At 43.2% G+C, this 16,551-nt stretch overlaps 1 protein-coding gene across 1 annotated transcript in view; it reads left to right on the top strand.

The window, feature by feature from the left end:
- The window catches only part of ACACA (acetyl-CoA carboxylase alpha), a 624,740-nt gene that overhangs the window by 228,243 nt on the left and 379,946 nt on the right, over positions 1-16,551 (top strand). The window contains exons 36-37 of the mRNA XM_073542564.1: positions 11,994-12,035; positions 12,647-12,862. Of these exons, the coding sequence (XP_073398665.1) occupies positions 11,994-12,035; positions 12,647-12,862 (258 nt within the window). The remainder of the gene's footprint in view (positions 1-11,993; positions 12,036-12,646; positions 12,863-16,551) is intronic.

Genomic DNA, 16,551 nt, shown 5'->3' with positions numbered 1-16,551 from the left:
GAAAAAATTCCTATCAATTTCAGATTCTGACCCAATGGGAGAGATCCCAATAGGGGAAATTCTGGAATTCCTACAGAAAGGGTTGGAAAAGGGACTAGCCACAAGCACCCTGAAAGTACAGGTGGAGGCCTTAGGGGATTTGTATAATCATGACTTAGCCGGAAATCGGTGGGTTAAGAGATTCATGAGGGCCGCAAGTAGATCTAGGCCGATCCCCCTACGCAACACCCCCCCTTGGGATCTAAACCTGGTATTGAAAGCACTAACCAAATCTCCCTTCGAACCCTTGGCGGAGGATCCCTTAAAAATATTGTCCCTTAAGACCTGCCTCCTCGTAACCTTAACTTCTGCCCGCCGCATTAGTCACATACAAGCCTTGTCTGCCCACTCACCCTTCATGCAAGTTCTGGATGATAGGGTAATTCTTAGAACCAACCCAGCATATCTCCCCAAGGTGTCTTCACAGTTTCATAGGACCCAAGAAATCTCCCTACCCTCCTTCTGTCCCAATCCCAAAAACAAAACAGAAGAGGTATGGCACACTTTAGATGTAAAAAGATGCCTGGTCCAGTATATAACAACCACGAGGGAGTTTAGGAAGGATAGGGCTCTGTTTGTCTGTTTTCAGGGTCCTCGGAAGGGTCAAAAAGCATCGAAGGCCACGCTGGCGAGGTGGATAAGAGAAGCCATCACCCTATCCTACTCCTCCTGCGGGGCAGCCATCCCAGAGGACATAAGGGCCCATTCAACCAGGGCAGTGGCATCATCCTGGGCGGAGGAGACCAGATATGTAGAGCTGCCACTTGGTCTTCCCCCTCTACATTTTTCAAACATTACCGTCTAGACTTGACCTCCTCTTCAGATCTCACCTTTGGGAAAAGGGTTCTGGAGGCAGTGGTCCCTCCCTAGATGTACAATCTTTGTAATTCTCTCCGTGGTGCCGTCATGGGGGAAAGAAAATCGTAGTTACTTACCGATAACGGTATTTCTCTGATCCCATGACGGCACCCGTACATCCCCTCCCTTTCACACACACAGGTGTGCACATTAGAGTGAGTTAGTTAGCTTTGATACTTAGCCACACGGTGCCTCTTTTAAGCTTAAGTTGAATAATTTGATTAATTGTGGATTTTTATAACCATTTGAGTTTCAGCTGAAAATTCTGTGTAATGCTCTGTAAACCAACTGATGTGGGAGAGAGGTACCGCCTTTTTCATCTGTAGGTTTCCTGTCACTGAGGGCGGATCCCTCTCTCTCCGTGGTGCCGTCATGGGATCAGAGAAATACCGTTATCGGTAAGTAACTACAATTTTTTTCTACTACAGTACTTCAGGATCCAATACTTCAGGATCAATGGTGAAAAGACTGTCAACCCAAGGAAACCAAACCCTGTGGAATGTAAAAAGACATACTATTATTATGGAACATAACTCCCATATGACACAATAGTATTAACCAATGCTTTCCGTTTACCAACAGTTGGGGGTCAGACAGTTCACCATCAAAGGGCAATTGCCTTCCCGTCTCTAATCTAAAGATTTGAGCATGACAATGCCATTGTTCCTCATCCAGCAGCCTAAACAGTGCTATCTTAGGCTCTCTATGTAAAATAACAGGGTCAGTTAGGATAATGACCCAAAACATACAGCTAAAAACACCAAAGAATGGCTAAGAGGAAAACATTGGACTATTCTGAAGTGGCCCTTCTATGAGCCCTGACCTAAATCCTATTGAGCATCTTTGGAAAGAGCTGAAACATTCCGTCTGGAAAAGGCAACCTTCAAACACGAGACAACTGGAGCAGTTTGCTCTTGAGGAATGGGCCAAAATACCTGTCGAGAGGTGCAGAAGTCTAATTGACAGTTACCGAAATAATTTGCAGTGATTGCCTCAAAATGTTTTGCAACAAAATATTAAGTTAAGGGTATCATGTCCAAAACTATTTCATGAGTTTTATTTTTTAAACAATTCTGTGGAAGCTTTGTTGAAAACAATATCTGACTTTCGTTTGTTCATTTTCATAGATTTTTGATTTATTATTACTTTTGTTAGATTCAAGTTATTTCTGTGACCATTGTGAGTATTTCTGTCATTAAACGAGGGGTGCCAACAATTTTGACCACGTGTGTAGATCATGCTCCACTGGCATTGGATAGGAGTTAATCTTAACTGGCAACAGGTGCGTGTACAGGACAGGAAGCTGCCCCTTGGGGCCTTTGAGTCCTCTTATTGGTATTCTTCAGTCTTAAGTAATATGGGCATTGGCTGGTGAGAATTGTGTATTCACTGCATTTTTCAATTAGAAATATCTAAACAAATGCAAATCCGAGGAAACCATTACCACCACTCTGATAGTATGGAAGTAGTCTGTAACGAATGGAAGCGGAGGCAGAGATGGTGACGTTCACATTCATTTTTTATTTTTAAAGTGGAACCTCGGGACCGCGGTCCGGGGGGCTCCGAAGGGGGCGTAACTAGTGACCCCTGGGTACCCGTAGTAAAGTCCCTCAGACAGGACCAGAATGGAATACCCGGAGGACACAGGTGCTACCTCCAGTTAGACCCCGGAAACGTGGCAGCTGTCCCAGCAGGATGAAAAGGGATAACAGAAATAATAGCAGAGTCTGTAATGAGGCGAGTCCTGGATCCGGGTAGTTGGTAGATGGCTGGCTCCAGTAACCTTGTCACAGTCCTCGGACTCGGATGGCTGTAGGTGGAACGGGATTGCGTTGGCACAGATGATTGTCGAGATAGCCAGGGTTATCAGGATACTGATATTCTGTGGAGACAGATGGCATGAGAGAAGGCACAGAGACTGCAAACGCAGCGCAGACAGATTAGCAACAGAACCGGATATAGCAATGATTGATACTCGTTGCTCCGGAGCTCTCCCTATGGAGGAGAGGCCAGAAATAGCAGCCAGTGCATTACCCAGTTTGAAAAATGCACGCTGTCCCTTTAAGAAGCCAGAGGAGCGCGTGCCATGATAGCTTTAGCTGAAGACCTGCCGACGGGATGCCAGGAGGTGGGGGAAGGGGAGAGAACTGAACGCTGAGAAGCGGCATGGGACACACAGGGAGCCGGCTGCTGAACAGGGACAGGGTGCGATGCACGAGTTGAGTGCCCTGAATGGGGGGCAGCGGCAGAAAGGGACGCAGAGCCAGGACAGGGACCGGGTGTAACATAGCCACTGGAAGCGTGTGTAACTGGAACCACGTCATAGTTTTTGTAACTGCGCCACCAAATAGTTTAAGCAAAAGTCTGAACAGTGTCATTCTAACACAATTTTAGCACATTTGTATTAAAGTTTGTATACGCCTAATATTAGTAGTGGTGGACTTCCTGGGCATAAAACCCTTTTGGTCTGGCTGGAAAATAGAAAGGATTATACGGTTAAATATGAAGTCAAGTTGCAAAGATGTTAGTCGGTATTTTGTAGTCTGCATTTCCCAAGGATATTGGTCTGTAAAAGGCACAGTCTAGCAGGTTTTTTCAGGCAGCAACATCACAATAATGGATATTTCATACAGGGAGGAAGAAAACTGGTCCACACAAAACCATGCTCCAATGTGAAGAGCAAAATTGGGATAGAATTTTTTGGTAGCGTTGATAGATTTCGATTGGGAGCCAGCAGGTGACTAAATTGATTACTTAATGCAAAGTAAGCTTTTTTTTAGAGGAAAAAGGGTATCACGGGTTTACTGCAATAGAGAGGAGCCAGAAGACTGCAGCTGCTCATTTCTCCTAATCTTGCACTGATTAGAAGCACTTTACCTTCATATTAAATGGTGTAAAAAACATTTTTAGCAGTGCAGGGGTAAATATGCTCAGTTGAGAGCTCCTGGAAGCTTTCCTACATTAAGGCTCAGCTGTTCACTGTTGGCCACTCCCATCTCCTATATAATCTGGATCCTGGCTAGCTCTCATTGTCAGACATAGCTTTTGCTGCGTGATTGTTATTGGAGAAGGTGTTTGATGGATTTATTTGTGACTGTTGCTAGGTTTTGAATGTGTGATAATTCCCTTTATTCTCCTACTTTGGTTTAACCCCATCCTTCACTCCCCAGTGCATTCCACTGTTGTCTGTGTTAGTATATCACAAGACCAAAGAAAGCAAATATTTTATTTGCAAAAGAATTGTGAAGGTTATAAGGTTATCAGCAAAGCTTTACTTATCAGTCTGGATACTGTAGCAAAAGCGATACAAAAGTTTAACAAAGGTGGTTCTGCAACAATCTCACCATAGAGGTGAACACCTAAACATAAGTGTCTTCTGATGAGAAGGGTTGAGGAAAATTGACTTGTAAGTTTACCTGTTATCTAAAGAAATAGAAATCCAAACTGGTGTAAGTGTTTCCTATGGCACAATACGGCGTACATAGCAGAGGAATGGCATGCATAGGTGCTATCTACGATGTAAACTTACTCTGAAGCGCATGCACAAAAAGCCCCACCTGCAATTTGCTATTAACTTGTAGATATGGGGGGTTAATCTGCATATTAACATTGTTCTCAACCTGCCTGCTGGTTCAGTCTCTGCTGTGCGTATAGAGAGTGACAGCTGTAACCGCATCCCTGGCATTGACTTACAGCAGCTCAGAATTAGGGTCGGCTGTCAGTCAGTATCGGGGGTGTGGTTACAGCCACCACTCTCTATACACAGAGCTGTGGACTGAACTCACGCTGGTGCCGCCCCCATGACTAAAACTCGAATTCTACAAGGAGAGAGAGTCAATTTCCTCCGGTCAGCGGGGGTTCCAGCACTGGAGAGGTTCAGAACACTATTAACCTGCAGATGAACGCCATCTCCACCTTGGGTTTTTCCATTTTAGGCCTCTTTCACACATCAGGTTTTCGCCGTCAGGCGCGATCTGGCGCTTTTGACAAAAACCGGATCCGGCGAAATGCAATGCCGGATCCGGTTTCCCCCCCATTGACTTGCATTAGAGCCGGATCGAGCCGGATGGCCATGCGTTTCATCCGGTTTTCGCCGGATCCGGCAATGTGTCGCGATTCGGCGTCTGGAAAAAACGGCTACTGTAACGTTTTTTGTCTCCAGCGAAATGAAAAGCCTGAATGAAAGCCTATGAGCGCCGCAATGCGCCTGATCCGGCGACAGCCGGATCCGGTGGCCGGATCCGGTTTTTTTGGTCTGAGCATGCTCAGTAGCTCTGCCCACAAGACATATATAAAAGCAAGACAGTGGGACCCTCAGCCACACCCAACATGCCACCCAAGACAGCAACCAGGTGCAGGAGAAGGCAGGAGACATCTGCAGCAGCACCATCAGCACCACCCCAATTGAAACAGCATGCTGAACAACGGGAGGGGAGTCCAGCAGCAGATGAGAGACGGTAATTATCAAATCCCCCATTCCTCCAAACTAGGGCCATGGAATATCAAGATATTCATTGGCCCTTTGTTTATCTTTATTCAACAGCCGCCCAATAGATGCAGCAGCAGCAGCAATGGCAGCAGCAGGAACACCACCCACAGCCATGGAGTCTGGCCAGCAGGAAGACAGCACATCTTCTTCTGGGAGCCCTCCCTCGCATCGTCAGCGTTTGACGGTAAGTTTTTATTTCCAAAATCCATCATCTCTGTAATATATGTCTATTCATTGCCTTTTATTTCAAAACAGGAATCACAAGATGAAGAGGAGCTCCCAGAAGAAGAAGGAAGGGGTGGACAGACACCTGGAGTGGGCTCACAATTGGTAAGATTTTGGCATCAAACGCAGAAACACAACATCACACTACACACAACACATAGAAAACAATGTTCTGCAGACCACACACAGCAAACAAATGCCTACATCCAAAGACATAACATTTTTTGTTTTCTTCTCTAGTCTTCCCAATCTGGTGCTCGGCTAAGAGGTCCTCGCAGTGCCTTCCAGGGTCGTCGGCGACAGCAACGCGGCGGTCACCAGCGTGTAAGTATAAATATTTTTGCTTTGTTTTTTTGCACTTTTTATTTCATTTCTTTTGTGGAGGCTAATTATGTTATTTTTGTCTTTTTCTATAACAGCCTTCACAGCGTGCTCCCGACTGACGGTGAGGATGGAGGAATCGATGTGGACCACCTCATCGATCTCGTCAGAGAAAGGGAGCCGCTCTGGAATATGGCTGACCGCCGCCACGCTGACCTGATCGTTACCCGACGACTCTGGGAGGAAATCTGTTCGCTCCTTGTGGGCCGCTGGGAGGACCTCGATGCTCGGGCCCAGATTAAAGAGCGTAAGTATATACAGTACCGGTTGCTTGATGTAAACCAGTGTTTCCCGAACTCCAGTCCTCGTGGTCCCCACGGATCATGTGTTCAGGATTTCTATTTACTATGGAAATCCTGAAAACATGACCCCTGGGGACCATGAGGACTGGAGTTTGGGAAACACTGATGTTGTATACTAACCACTTTGTCCTTTCTCGTTTCAGGGGAGAGAATTGTGAATCGGTGGCGGTCTGTGAGGGATCGTTTCAAGAAGGAGTTCAATAAAGAGATGCGGGCCCCGAGTGGATCTGGAGGACGCAGGAGCAAGTACAAGTACGCACAAGCCCTGTCGTTCCTCCGGGAAACAATGGTCACTAGAAGGTAAATATTACACACCACATGTGAAAAAAAATGTTAGATGTAACTTTTTTTTTTCAGCCAGGGCCATACCATGTCACTATTTTAATTGTTTTTTTTTCTCTTTCCACAGCACGGTGAGCAGCACTCGGGAGCCTGCACGATTGGACCCTTCTGAGGCGATCCCTGAGGAGACCGGCACCGAGGGACACTTCGACCGCCCCGGTACATCTGCACCTTCCCTGCCTTCCCACACATTCGACCCATCTGTCCCATCCACCAGCACAGGAGCATCGTGGCCGCCTACATTACATGAAGCTGCTGGTGAGGAGATCGCTTTCCCTTTACCCCACCCTTCTGCCCCTGCCGCCTCTAGTACACCTGCGGGTACTGGGCGGCAGCGGCAGAGGGGTCAGGAAAAGAGTTATGCGCAAGAGTTATTGCATCTGAATGCATCTTTCCAGAACTGTCAAAGTCTTGTCAGAGCAAATCTCCGCAGGCTTTCAGCAGATCAACTCCAGCATTCTGGAGGTGAAGACACTTCTGCAAACCATGCATTCAGAAGCAAGATCTTCGCCAAACCACACCTTTTTCAGGTCTGTTGTGGAGCGCATGGAAACCTTATCTCCTACCCAGCAGATGCATGTAATGCATTCATGCCACGGTGCTCTCCAGCAAGTTACCTCCCAACCTCCTCCTCCCACCACAGTAGTTCCTCCACCTGCACCCCCTCCAGCCACTTTCCATCCTCCCCCTCCTATTACATCTGCACCCCCTCCAGCCACTTTCCATCCTCCCCCTCCTATTACATACCATCCACCTCCCCAGTACCAGCAACCTCCCCAGTACCAGCAACCTCCCCAGTACCAGCAACCTCCCCAGTACCAGACATCTCCCCACTTCCAGCAACCTGCCCCGTACCAAACTCCTTCCCCGTACCAAACTCCTTCCCCATACAACTTGCCATCAACATCATCTGCTCCTACAGTCCCTGCCCAACCCTCCACTCCACTGCCCACCACCTCTTCTGCCTCCCACATGTCCACCCATTCTGTAGCTTTTTCCACACCATCACCTCTAACTGTTCCTTCCCCACCACGATCCCAGTCCTCTCTCCACACTCCCATTGTCGAAGTGTCCCGCAGCCCCTCCAGCAGTATTTCCACCCTACACTACACAGATTTATGATGTGTTTTGTAATAAAAATGCCCAGTTGGTTTCAAACCTTTATTAAAAAAGTTTTTTTAACTTTAAAAACAGTTTACAAAAAAAAAATATTTTAAATAAAAGTTAAATTATTGTTTACACTGGTTGTCTGTCATTTCTTTCTGCGGCGAAATATGTTTTTAAAAAAGGTTAAATACAGGGTATTTAAAAGGTAAAAAGGTATTCAAAACCAGGTATATAACTGGGTAAATTTTAGCTTTTTGCCACAGTTGTGTTCCTGGGTGTGTTTGAAGCAAAGTATTTCACCTAAAAAGTTGTGTTTATTGTTGGTGATTTCCTAGCAATGTACACAACTTTTGTTAAAAGGTGAAATACTTTGCATAAAACACAACCAGGTACACACCTGTGGCCTAAAGCTAAAAATAGAGACCATGACAAGATAGCCAACTTTGGTTGGCAAAGGTATATACTGTTGGTACAGAAGGTACACAAGTTTGGTTAAGGGCACAAATCTTTCGCACTCTGTCATCCTGCCAGTGTACTCTGCCTTGAGGTGACATAAAGTATAGTGCAAAATTGTCCCTCATTACTGAAACCGTCACAGAACTTCTAGTGGTAATGTCATGGTAATCTTGCAAGGTGGTTTCTTCAGAGGTGTCCTCAATGGAAATGGGTTCCTTGCAGATAACAAAATTGTGGAGTACCACGCAAGCTTTGATCACCTCGTCCACAGTTTCTGTCTTGAGGTTGATCGCAGTCAATAGGACCCGCCATTTGGCTGTCAGAATACCAAAGGTACATTCAACCATTCTTCTTGCTCTTGTGAGGCGGTAATTAAAAATGCGTTTTGTTCTTGTCAATCCTCTGCTAGAGTAAGGGTTTCAAAAGGTGTTCTGACAGCTGGAAGGCTTCATCCCCTACACAGACAAATGGCATAGGTGGACCAGATGTTTGCGGCAGCGGTCTAGGTGGTGGGAACTGGAAGGTGTTTCCATACAGTTTACGCCCCATGGCAGACAGTTTGAAAACTTGAGAGTCATTGGAGCGGCCATAGGCCCCAATATCAACAGCAATAAATTTGTATTCCGCGTCAGCGATGGCCATGAGGACAATTGAAAAATATTTCTTGTAATTGAAATATTCCGATCCCGATCCGGCTGGCTTTACAATGCGGATATGTTTCCCGTCCACAGCGCCCAAGCAGTTGGGAAACTGACATATCTGTTGAAACTTTTCTGAAATTTCAATCCACCTCTCTGTTGTGGGCTCTGGTAAAAACTCTTCAGCTAAGGAGTCCCACAGTGCACGGCATGTGTACTTCACTATTCCAGATATGGTGGAAATCCCGAGTCTGTACTGGAAATGCAGTGACGAAAGGGATTCTCCAGTTGCAAGAAATCTGTGGGGAATTAAAAAAACAATCAATTAGTTTTAAATCACGGCATTACATACCAAAACTCAGCTATAACACTTGGAGATACAAACTACCACCAACAAGATTGCAGTGAAAGTGTGCTCTGATGCGAGCATATCCAATAAATGTGGCTTACCTTAAAGTCACCATCAGACGCTCTGCGGGTGAAACAGAGAAGCGGCAATAGGTGTCCGCTTTTCTTATGAGGTGTGCAATGCGCTCCACCAAGTAATCAAAATTCTCCATTTTCATCCGAACATATCCAAAAAAATTTATCCGGGTTTCGTCGAAGGTCCATGCAGAGTGTAGAATAGACCCCACGCGTCATTCTCTTGGCTGTGATGGGGTGGATCCACAAACGTCGTCTACGATGCCTGATGCGCTGCTGTCTCGCTCTCTCCTTCTCCAGAACAATCACCCTCAAACGATTCGCCTCCGCTGTAAAATCCGCCAAATTCTTCAAAATATTTCCAATGACCACATCCATCTTCGCCAGTAACTTGCTCTTCTCTCCAACCTGCACTTTCTCCTCTACAACCTGTCAAAGAAGCGCTATAGGAACACGCTATATATAGTTTTCCAGTAGCCAATCCCGTTCGGAAGGCCACAAGGGGTGTTTTTAAAAACCGGATCCGGCGTAATCCGTCGAAAAACGGATAGAAAAACGGATGAACCGGATGAGACGGATCCGGTTTTGTCTGTCAAGAACAAGACGGATCCGGCAGAAAACCGGATCCATCACATCCGGTTTTACAAAACATTTGCCGGATCCGGCGTTCCGGCACGACGCCGGATCGCGCCTGACGCCGAAAACCTGATGTGTGAAAGTAGCCTTAGAGTTTTTGTTTTTCGCTCCCCTTCTTCCCAGAGCCATAACTTTATTTTTCTATCAATACGGCCATGTGAGGGCTTTTTTTTGTGGGACAAGTTGTACTTTTGAACGACACCATTGGTTTTACCATATAGTGTACTGGAAAAATGGAAAAAAAAAATCAAAGTGCGGTGAAATCGCAAAAAAAGCGAGATGCCACAATTGTTTTTATTTTTATTTTTTTAACCATACTCACTAAATGCTGAAACTGACCTGCAATTATGATTCTCCAGGTCATTGAGTTCGTAGATACCAAACATGTATAGGTTCGTTTTTATTTAAGTAGTGAAAAAGAATTCCAAACTTGGTAAAAAAAAAAAAAAAACCCCCGCCTTTTTCCAAGACTTGTAGTGTTTCCATTTTCATGATCTGGGGCTGAGTTAGGGCTTATTTTTTGCATGCTAAGCTGACGTTTTTTATTGATACTATTTTGAGGTGGATGCAATGTTTTTATTTTCTGATATTGCATTTTATTACAATGTTGTGGTGACAAAAAAAATGTTATTCTGGTGTTTTGTTTTTTGTTCTCATTACTCCAATTACAGATCAGTTATTTTTTATATTGATTTATTGGGCGATTCTGAACGCAGATATACCAAATATGTGTAGTTTTATTGTTTTATTTGAATGGGGCAAAAGGGAGGTGATTTGAGCTTTTATTTTTTTTTAATTTTTAAATTTCTTTTCTTCACTTTTTACAGGCTTTAATAGTCTCCATGGGAGATTGGAAGCTGCTATCATCCAGTCTGTGTTACACATAGCCGGGCATCAGCCCTGCTTTGTGTAGCTAAAATACTACAGGGCGGCACTCCGGTAATTGACAACCACAGGGGTCTCCTGCAGATCCTGGTTTGTTATACCATCTCATCAGTGACCCGCGGTCATGTGACACGGGTGCCAACGGAGCTATAGATGTGCTTCCGGCGCGATCATGTTAAATGCCGTTATCTGAGATTGTCAGCATTTAACATGCTAACAGCCGTGAGTGGATCGCGATTCCACCCGCAGCTGTTAGGGGCACATGTCAGCTGAAGAAATCGGCTGACGTGTTCCAGACAAGTTGCAGGCTCAGCGCTGGAGCCCGCATCAAACAGGGGGAGGAGGTAACCATTGACGTACCTATACGTCATAGATCATAAATGGGTTACGTAGTAACCTAGTTAGCAAGGCCGAAAAAAGACATTTGTCCATCCTGTGCAGCCTATATTCCATCAGAATAAATTCCCAGATCTACTTCCTTTTAAAAAAAAAACCTAATAACTGTAAGATAGAATATTGTTACGCTCCAGGAAGACTTCCAGGCCTCTCTTGAACCCCTCAAAAGAGTTCTCCATCACCACCTCCTCAGTCAAGGAATTCCAGATTCTCACTGCCCTAACAATAAAGTTAAGAGCTTTTTTTCACGTGACCGGTTAGCTTTAACCTTATTTTCATGTTATGTCTTAAATAATATTCTTTGAAAATAAGTCTCGGCAAAATTTTTGGAAATTGTTCTTGTGCTCAGTTAAATATTGATTAAAATCTGACTTTTCAAATGGGGTGTACTCATTTATGCTGAGCACTATATATAGACTCTGGACAGATTACCAGTTATTATTACCAGAATTTCACGGCCATCTTCTTTTGTGCTGCTGTTCTTTTTACAAAGGAGATAGAGGATCTGAGACCTCCTTTAAGGTACAAGGGTATTGCAAAATAGTAGAATAAATTATAAGTTATACTGAACCTTTTCTAGCATGTCTGCATAGCATTCTGCTCAGCCTCTCCTCCATACCATGCTTTTCCACAGATCGTGCTGCATGTATAACATGACAGATTCCCTTTAAGTAGTACGATGCTTATAAATTATAGTGACCTTCATTTGTTATAGTTTATACATTAATATTTTGCTGTTTTCTTTTATGTGCAGTGTATTATTTTTCTATTATTAATAATTCTTAACCTCATGTTTTGTTTTTTTACAATCCTTAGAGGGAATTCCCTAAATTCTTTACTTTCCGGGCAAGGAACAAGGTATGTCTTCCGTCAAAGTTGATTTTTTTTTTTTTTATGTTTTAATTACAGAATTTTAGAATGAATAAAAGTATTAGACGTTATCCAGATGTGAAGACAATAATCTGATCATGAAGCAAACAGGAGCCATAAGCATAATTAAAACCTAAAGGAATCCTGATAAGTGAAACATGCTGCCAAAATCGAGGTCAGCATGTATCAGCCACTGGCTGTACCATCACAACCATGTATGCCTACGCGTGTAGGCAGAGACCTGTCAATCATGGTTAGTGAGCAGGGAGAAGCTGTCAGGGTCCCTCTTGTATGACTACTTCACATTGTGGCTCGGTCCCCGGCAGTTACTAAAAGTATGTTTTTCTCTGAAACACCGCAGCTTCAGAGACAAACATACATGGCTGAGATCTTACAGCCAGTGGCTGATACATGCTGTCCATGGTTTGGGTAGCATTTTTCACCTGTCGGGTTCCCTTTAAAATATACCTGAGAAAGAAGTAATGTTAGATGTTGACAGGACACAAAATTCATGATTTCGTATTACAGTGCATGATTTTTAAAGTAGAAAATAATTATTTTCTTTTTAAATGATTCTGTCAAAATTTGTGCTTTTAAAGTTTGAAGAAGACCGAATCTACAGACATTTGGAGCCTGCCCTTGCCTTCCAGTTGGAACTGAACCGTATGAGAAACTTTGACTTAACAGCCATTCCATGTGCGAACCATAAAATGCATCTTTATTTGGGGGCCGCTAAGGTAGAAGAAGGAACCGAAGTGACAGATTATAGGTTTTTTGTCCGCGCGATCATCAGACACTCAGATCTAGTTACCAAGGTGGGTATGGCTGTATTTTTCATTTTTATGAACACTGAATACAGTTAGGTTCAGAAATATTTGGGCAGCGACACAGGTTTTGGTAGTTTTGCCATTTACCTAAACATATTCAAGATACAGTTATATAATCAATATGGGCTTAAAGTGCAGGCTCTCGGCTTTAATTTGCAGGTATTTACATCGTAGTAGAAGTAAAGATTTAGGAATTACAGTTCTTTAATATGTAGTTTCCTCTCTTAAAGGTACCAAAAGTAATTGGTCAATTATCGCAAAAGCTCTTTAATGGGCTGCATGGGCTATTCCACCAATAACCCTTTATCAATTAAGTAAGTAAAAGGTCTGCAGCTGATTCCAGGTGTGGCATTTGCATTTGGAAACTGTTGCTATGAACCCCACAACATGAGATCAAAGGAGCTCTCAATATAAGAGAAAAAGACCATCACTAGGATGAAAAAGAACAACAAAATTCATCAGAGAGATTACATAAATTTTAGGAGTAGCCAAATCAACAGTTTGGTAAAATCTGAAAAAAAGAGCTCAACGGTGTGCTTGGGAGCTCAAAAATGCATGGATGTCCAGAGAAGACAACAGTGATGGATGTTCTTAGGATCCTTTCCACGGTAAAGAAAAACCCCTTCACAACAGCCACCCAAGTGAAGAATACTCTCCAGGAAGTAGGTGTTTCAATCTACTATAAAGAGAAGACTTCATGAGAGCAAATACAGAGGGTTCACCACAAGGTGCAAACCATCAGTCAGGCTTAAAAATAGAAAGGCCAGATTAGATTTTGCAAAAAAAAACAAACATCTAAAGGAGCCAGGCCAATTCTGGAAAAGCATTTTTTAAATAGATGAGCGAAGATCAGTCTTTACTAGAATGATGGGAAAAAGAAAGTAAGGAGAATGCATGAAAGGGATCATGATCCGAAGCAGACCGCATTATCTGTAAAACATGGAGGCAGTGTGACAGCATAGGCATGCATGGCATCAAATGGCACTGGGTCGCTAGTGTTTATTGATGATATGACAAAAGCAGCTGAATGAAGTCTGAAGTGCACAGGCTATAACTAAGTGCACCAAGGTTGATTGGGCTGCAGCTCAGAGTAGAGATGGGCAATGACCCACACTTCAGAGTGCAGATGGACAGTGACCCAGAACATACTACGAGAGCAACCCAGGGTTTTTTTTTTTAGGCAAAGATGTGCAATATTCTACAATGGCTGAGTCAATCATCAGATCTCCACCCCATTGAGCATGCATTTCACATGCTACAGCAAAACGTAAGGCAACAAATGAAGTCAGTTGTAGTACCTGAAAGACCTGGCAAAGCATCACAAAGGAGGAAACCAAGCGTTTGATGTTTTGGTACTATTCCAGATGATATGTTATTTAGCCACATTGATGAGCTTCCTGTTTCTTCTTTTTTGTTAAAAATGAACATTTTATTTATGGTGAAGTTAATTTGTCCAATTACTTTTGAGCCCCTGAAATGAGGAGGCTTTGTAGAAAAATGAATGTGCACAACCTCAAATTGTGAGAGACGAGGTAAGATGATAAATTGCAAGAGTTTGAAAGATTAAAAATAACCTTTATTTATATAGTGCAATTAAAATATAGAGATGAACATATTATAAAAAATTAAGCTTCCGGAACAAGAAGGAGCACGAGAGCATGAAGATAAATGGTAAGTACCAACAATCTGATGCACAAGTAATACTCAAAAAAGGCTCAAAGGAAACAAAAATCTTGCTTTGTAATGATAGAAAATGATATGGGAATAAATCAACACCTATTCTTACATGAAATGTAAAGTGCATAGTGCAATAAATAAATATTCATTAAGAATTAGTTAAATTCCCAAGAAAAAAATGACTGGATCCATATGTAAAAGTGATTGGTGCATGGTCCAAATTTGGCCAATAGTAACTCATGATAAACAGTTTGGCCAAGATAAATGCAAGTTACTATGAATCATGGAGCAAAGAAAGAAACCAAAGTGTGAGAGTATACCTGTAAAGTGCTTCAGCCCAGAGTCTCCAGCTGTACGTGCTCCCACCCCACGTACAGATGGAGAAATTGCAACCATTTTTTGTAGAAAAATGGTTGCAATTTCTAAATGTTTCACGTTATTTTTCTGTTGAATCCTTTTAATTAAACCTGAAAGTCTACAGTTGAATTGCATCTCAGTTGCTTCCTTTTAAATCCAAAAGAGTGGCATTCAGAGCCCAAATCACAAAGATCGGTCACTGTCCAAATATTTCAAGTCCTATCTCTATATACATTTAATGCAAAAGAATGCAGGACAAAATCCAACATTAAAAAGTCAGTCTGTGCGCCAAATATGCCACTGACACCAAGAAATACAAAAGTAGTGCTACAGTTTAAGTTGTAGAGGCAACTATAATACACCCATGTAATTAGCCCGTGCTCATTTGTAGCTGCATTTCATCTTAAATAAGTGTTTACAGTGTTACTCTTCCCCCAGACTAAGCATTCTTGCAAAACGTGTGGGTACAATGTGTCCCTTGTGTATTTTCTTTTCCACAGAATTCTTCATACCTGTAATATACTCTGTTTTTATGGTTGCTTCTATGACTTAGACTATAGTATTCCTTTTGTACTTTTGGGTATGGGTGGCGTGTTTGGTATACAGATTTATGATCCACTCCACTTAACTAAAAATACTATCTATTTCTGTTTGCTGATTTCTTCTTGACATATTTTGTGTGGACCTTTACACATTTACTATATTTATGCCAAGTACATGGAAGGTTTACCAGGTACCGTATTTTGTGGATTATGAGATGCACCAGACCACAAGACGCACCCAAAATTTCGAGGATGAAAATGGGGGAACGTTTTTTTTTTTTTAATAAAATGATGGTGCATCTTATAGTTCGATTTTACGGTGGCTTTCTGGGGGAAGTTGGCTGCAGTGGAGTGGGGTCACAGGAGGCAGGATCGCTGCTGCAGGAAGCTGGCAGCACCAGGAGAAAGGTGATTCTGGGGGCCCCGAGCTGGTAGGTGTCCCGAGGCTGCGGGTTGTCAGAAAATGTTGGCGCTGAGTGGAATCCCTACACTTCCCATTGATTTCCCTGTGGTGGGCATCGGGTAAATGGCCGCTGGAGGCCATATAATATTTGTTGTACCCTGCACATTTTTTTCCCTTCTTTTTCTTGTCTTCCAGGCATCTTTTTGAATGCCTAATGATAGGTTATCAATGCAAATTAGTGGACAACCTCTTTAGTTTACGGGTGCATGTCTCCAGAATCGGGAGGTGGGCACAATGTACCGGCACTACGATGGCAGGTATGCAATTTTCACTCCAACCCATCCATTGTTACTTGTTTCTGGAAAACACCAGTGGAGTCAAAATTGTTAGTACACCTGTAGATCAATTCCCAGCAGGGTGTAATTTCAAAAATGGGGTCACTTGAGGGGGGATTCTGCTCTTCTGGCATCTGGGAGCTCTGTATATGGAGCCTGCAAACTGTTCTGCAAAAAGTTGTTCTCAAAGAGACAAATAGTGCTCCTTCCCTCCTGAATTTTGACATGTGGCTAAGCAGTACTGTACAGCCACATATGGGGTGTAGCCACATTCAGCAGAAATTGAGTGACAAGTTTTGGTGCCATTTTTACCCATTTTCCATTGTGAAAATGTAAAATCTGGTAAAATCTGTGGCTAAAACT

This window comes from Dendrobates tinctorius, unplaced genomic scaffold (assembly GCF_039654945.1).
Source record: "Dendrobates tinctorius isolate UK_male_01 unplaced genomic scaffold, ASM3965494v1 ptg000127l, whole genome shotgun sequence".
Classification (NCBI taxonomy): domain Eukaryota; kingdom Metazoa; phylum Chordata; class Amphibia; order Anura; family Dendrobatidae; genus Dendrobates; species Dendrobates tinctorius.
Note: the sequence above shows the minus strand (reverse complement) of the source record. Positions and strands in the feature narration are given on the sequence as shown.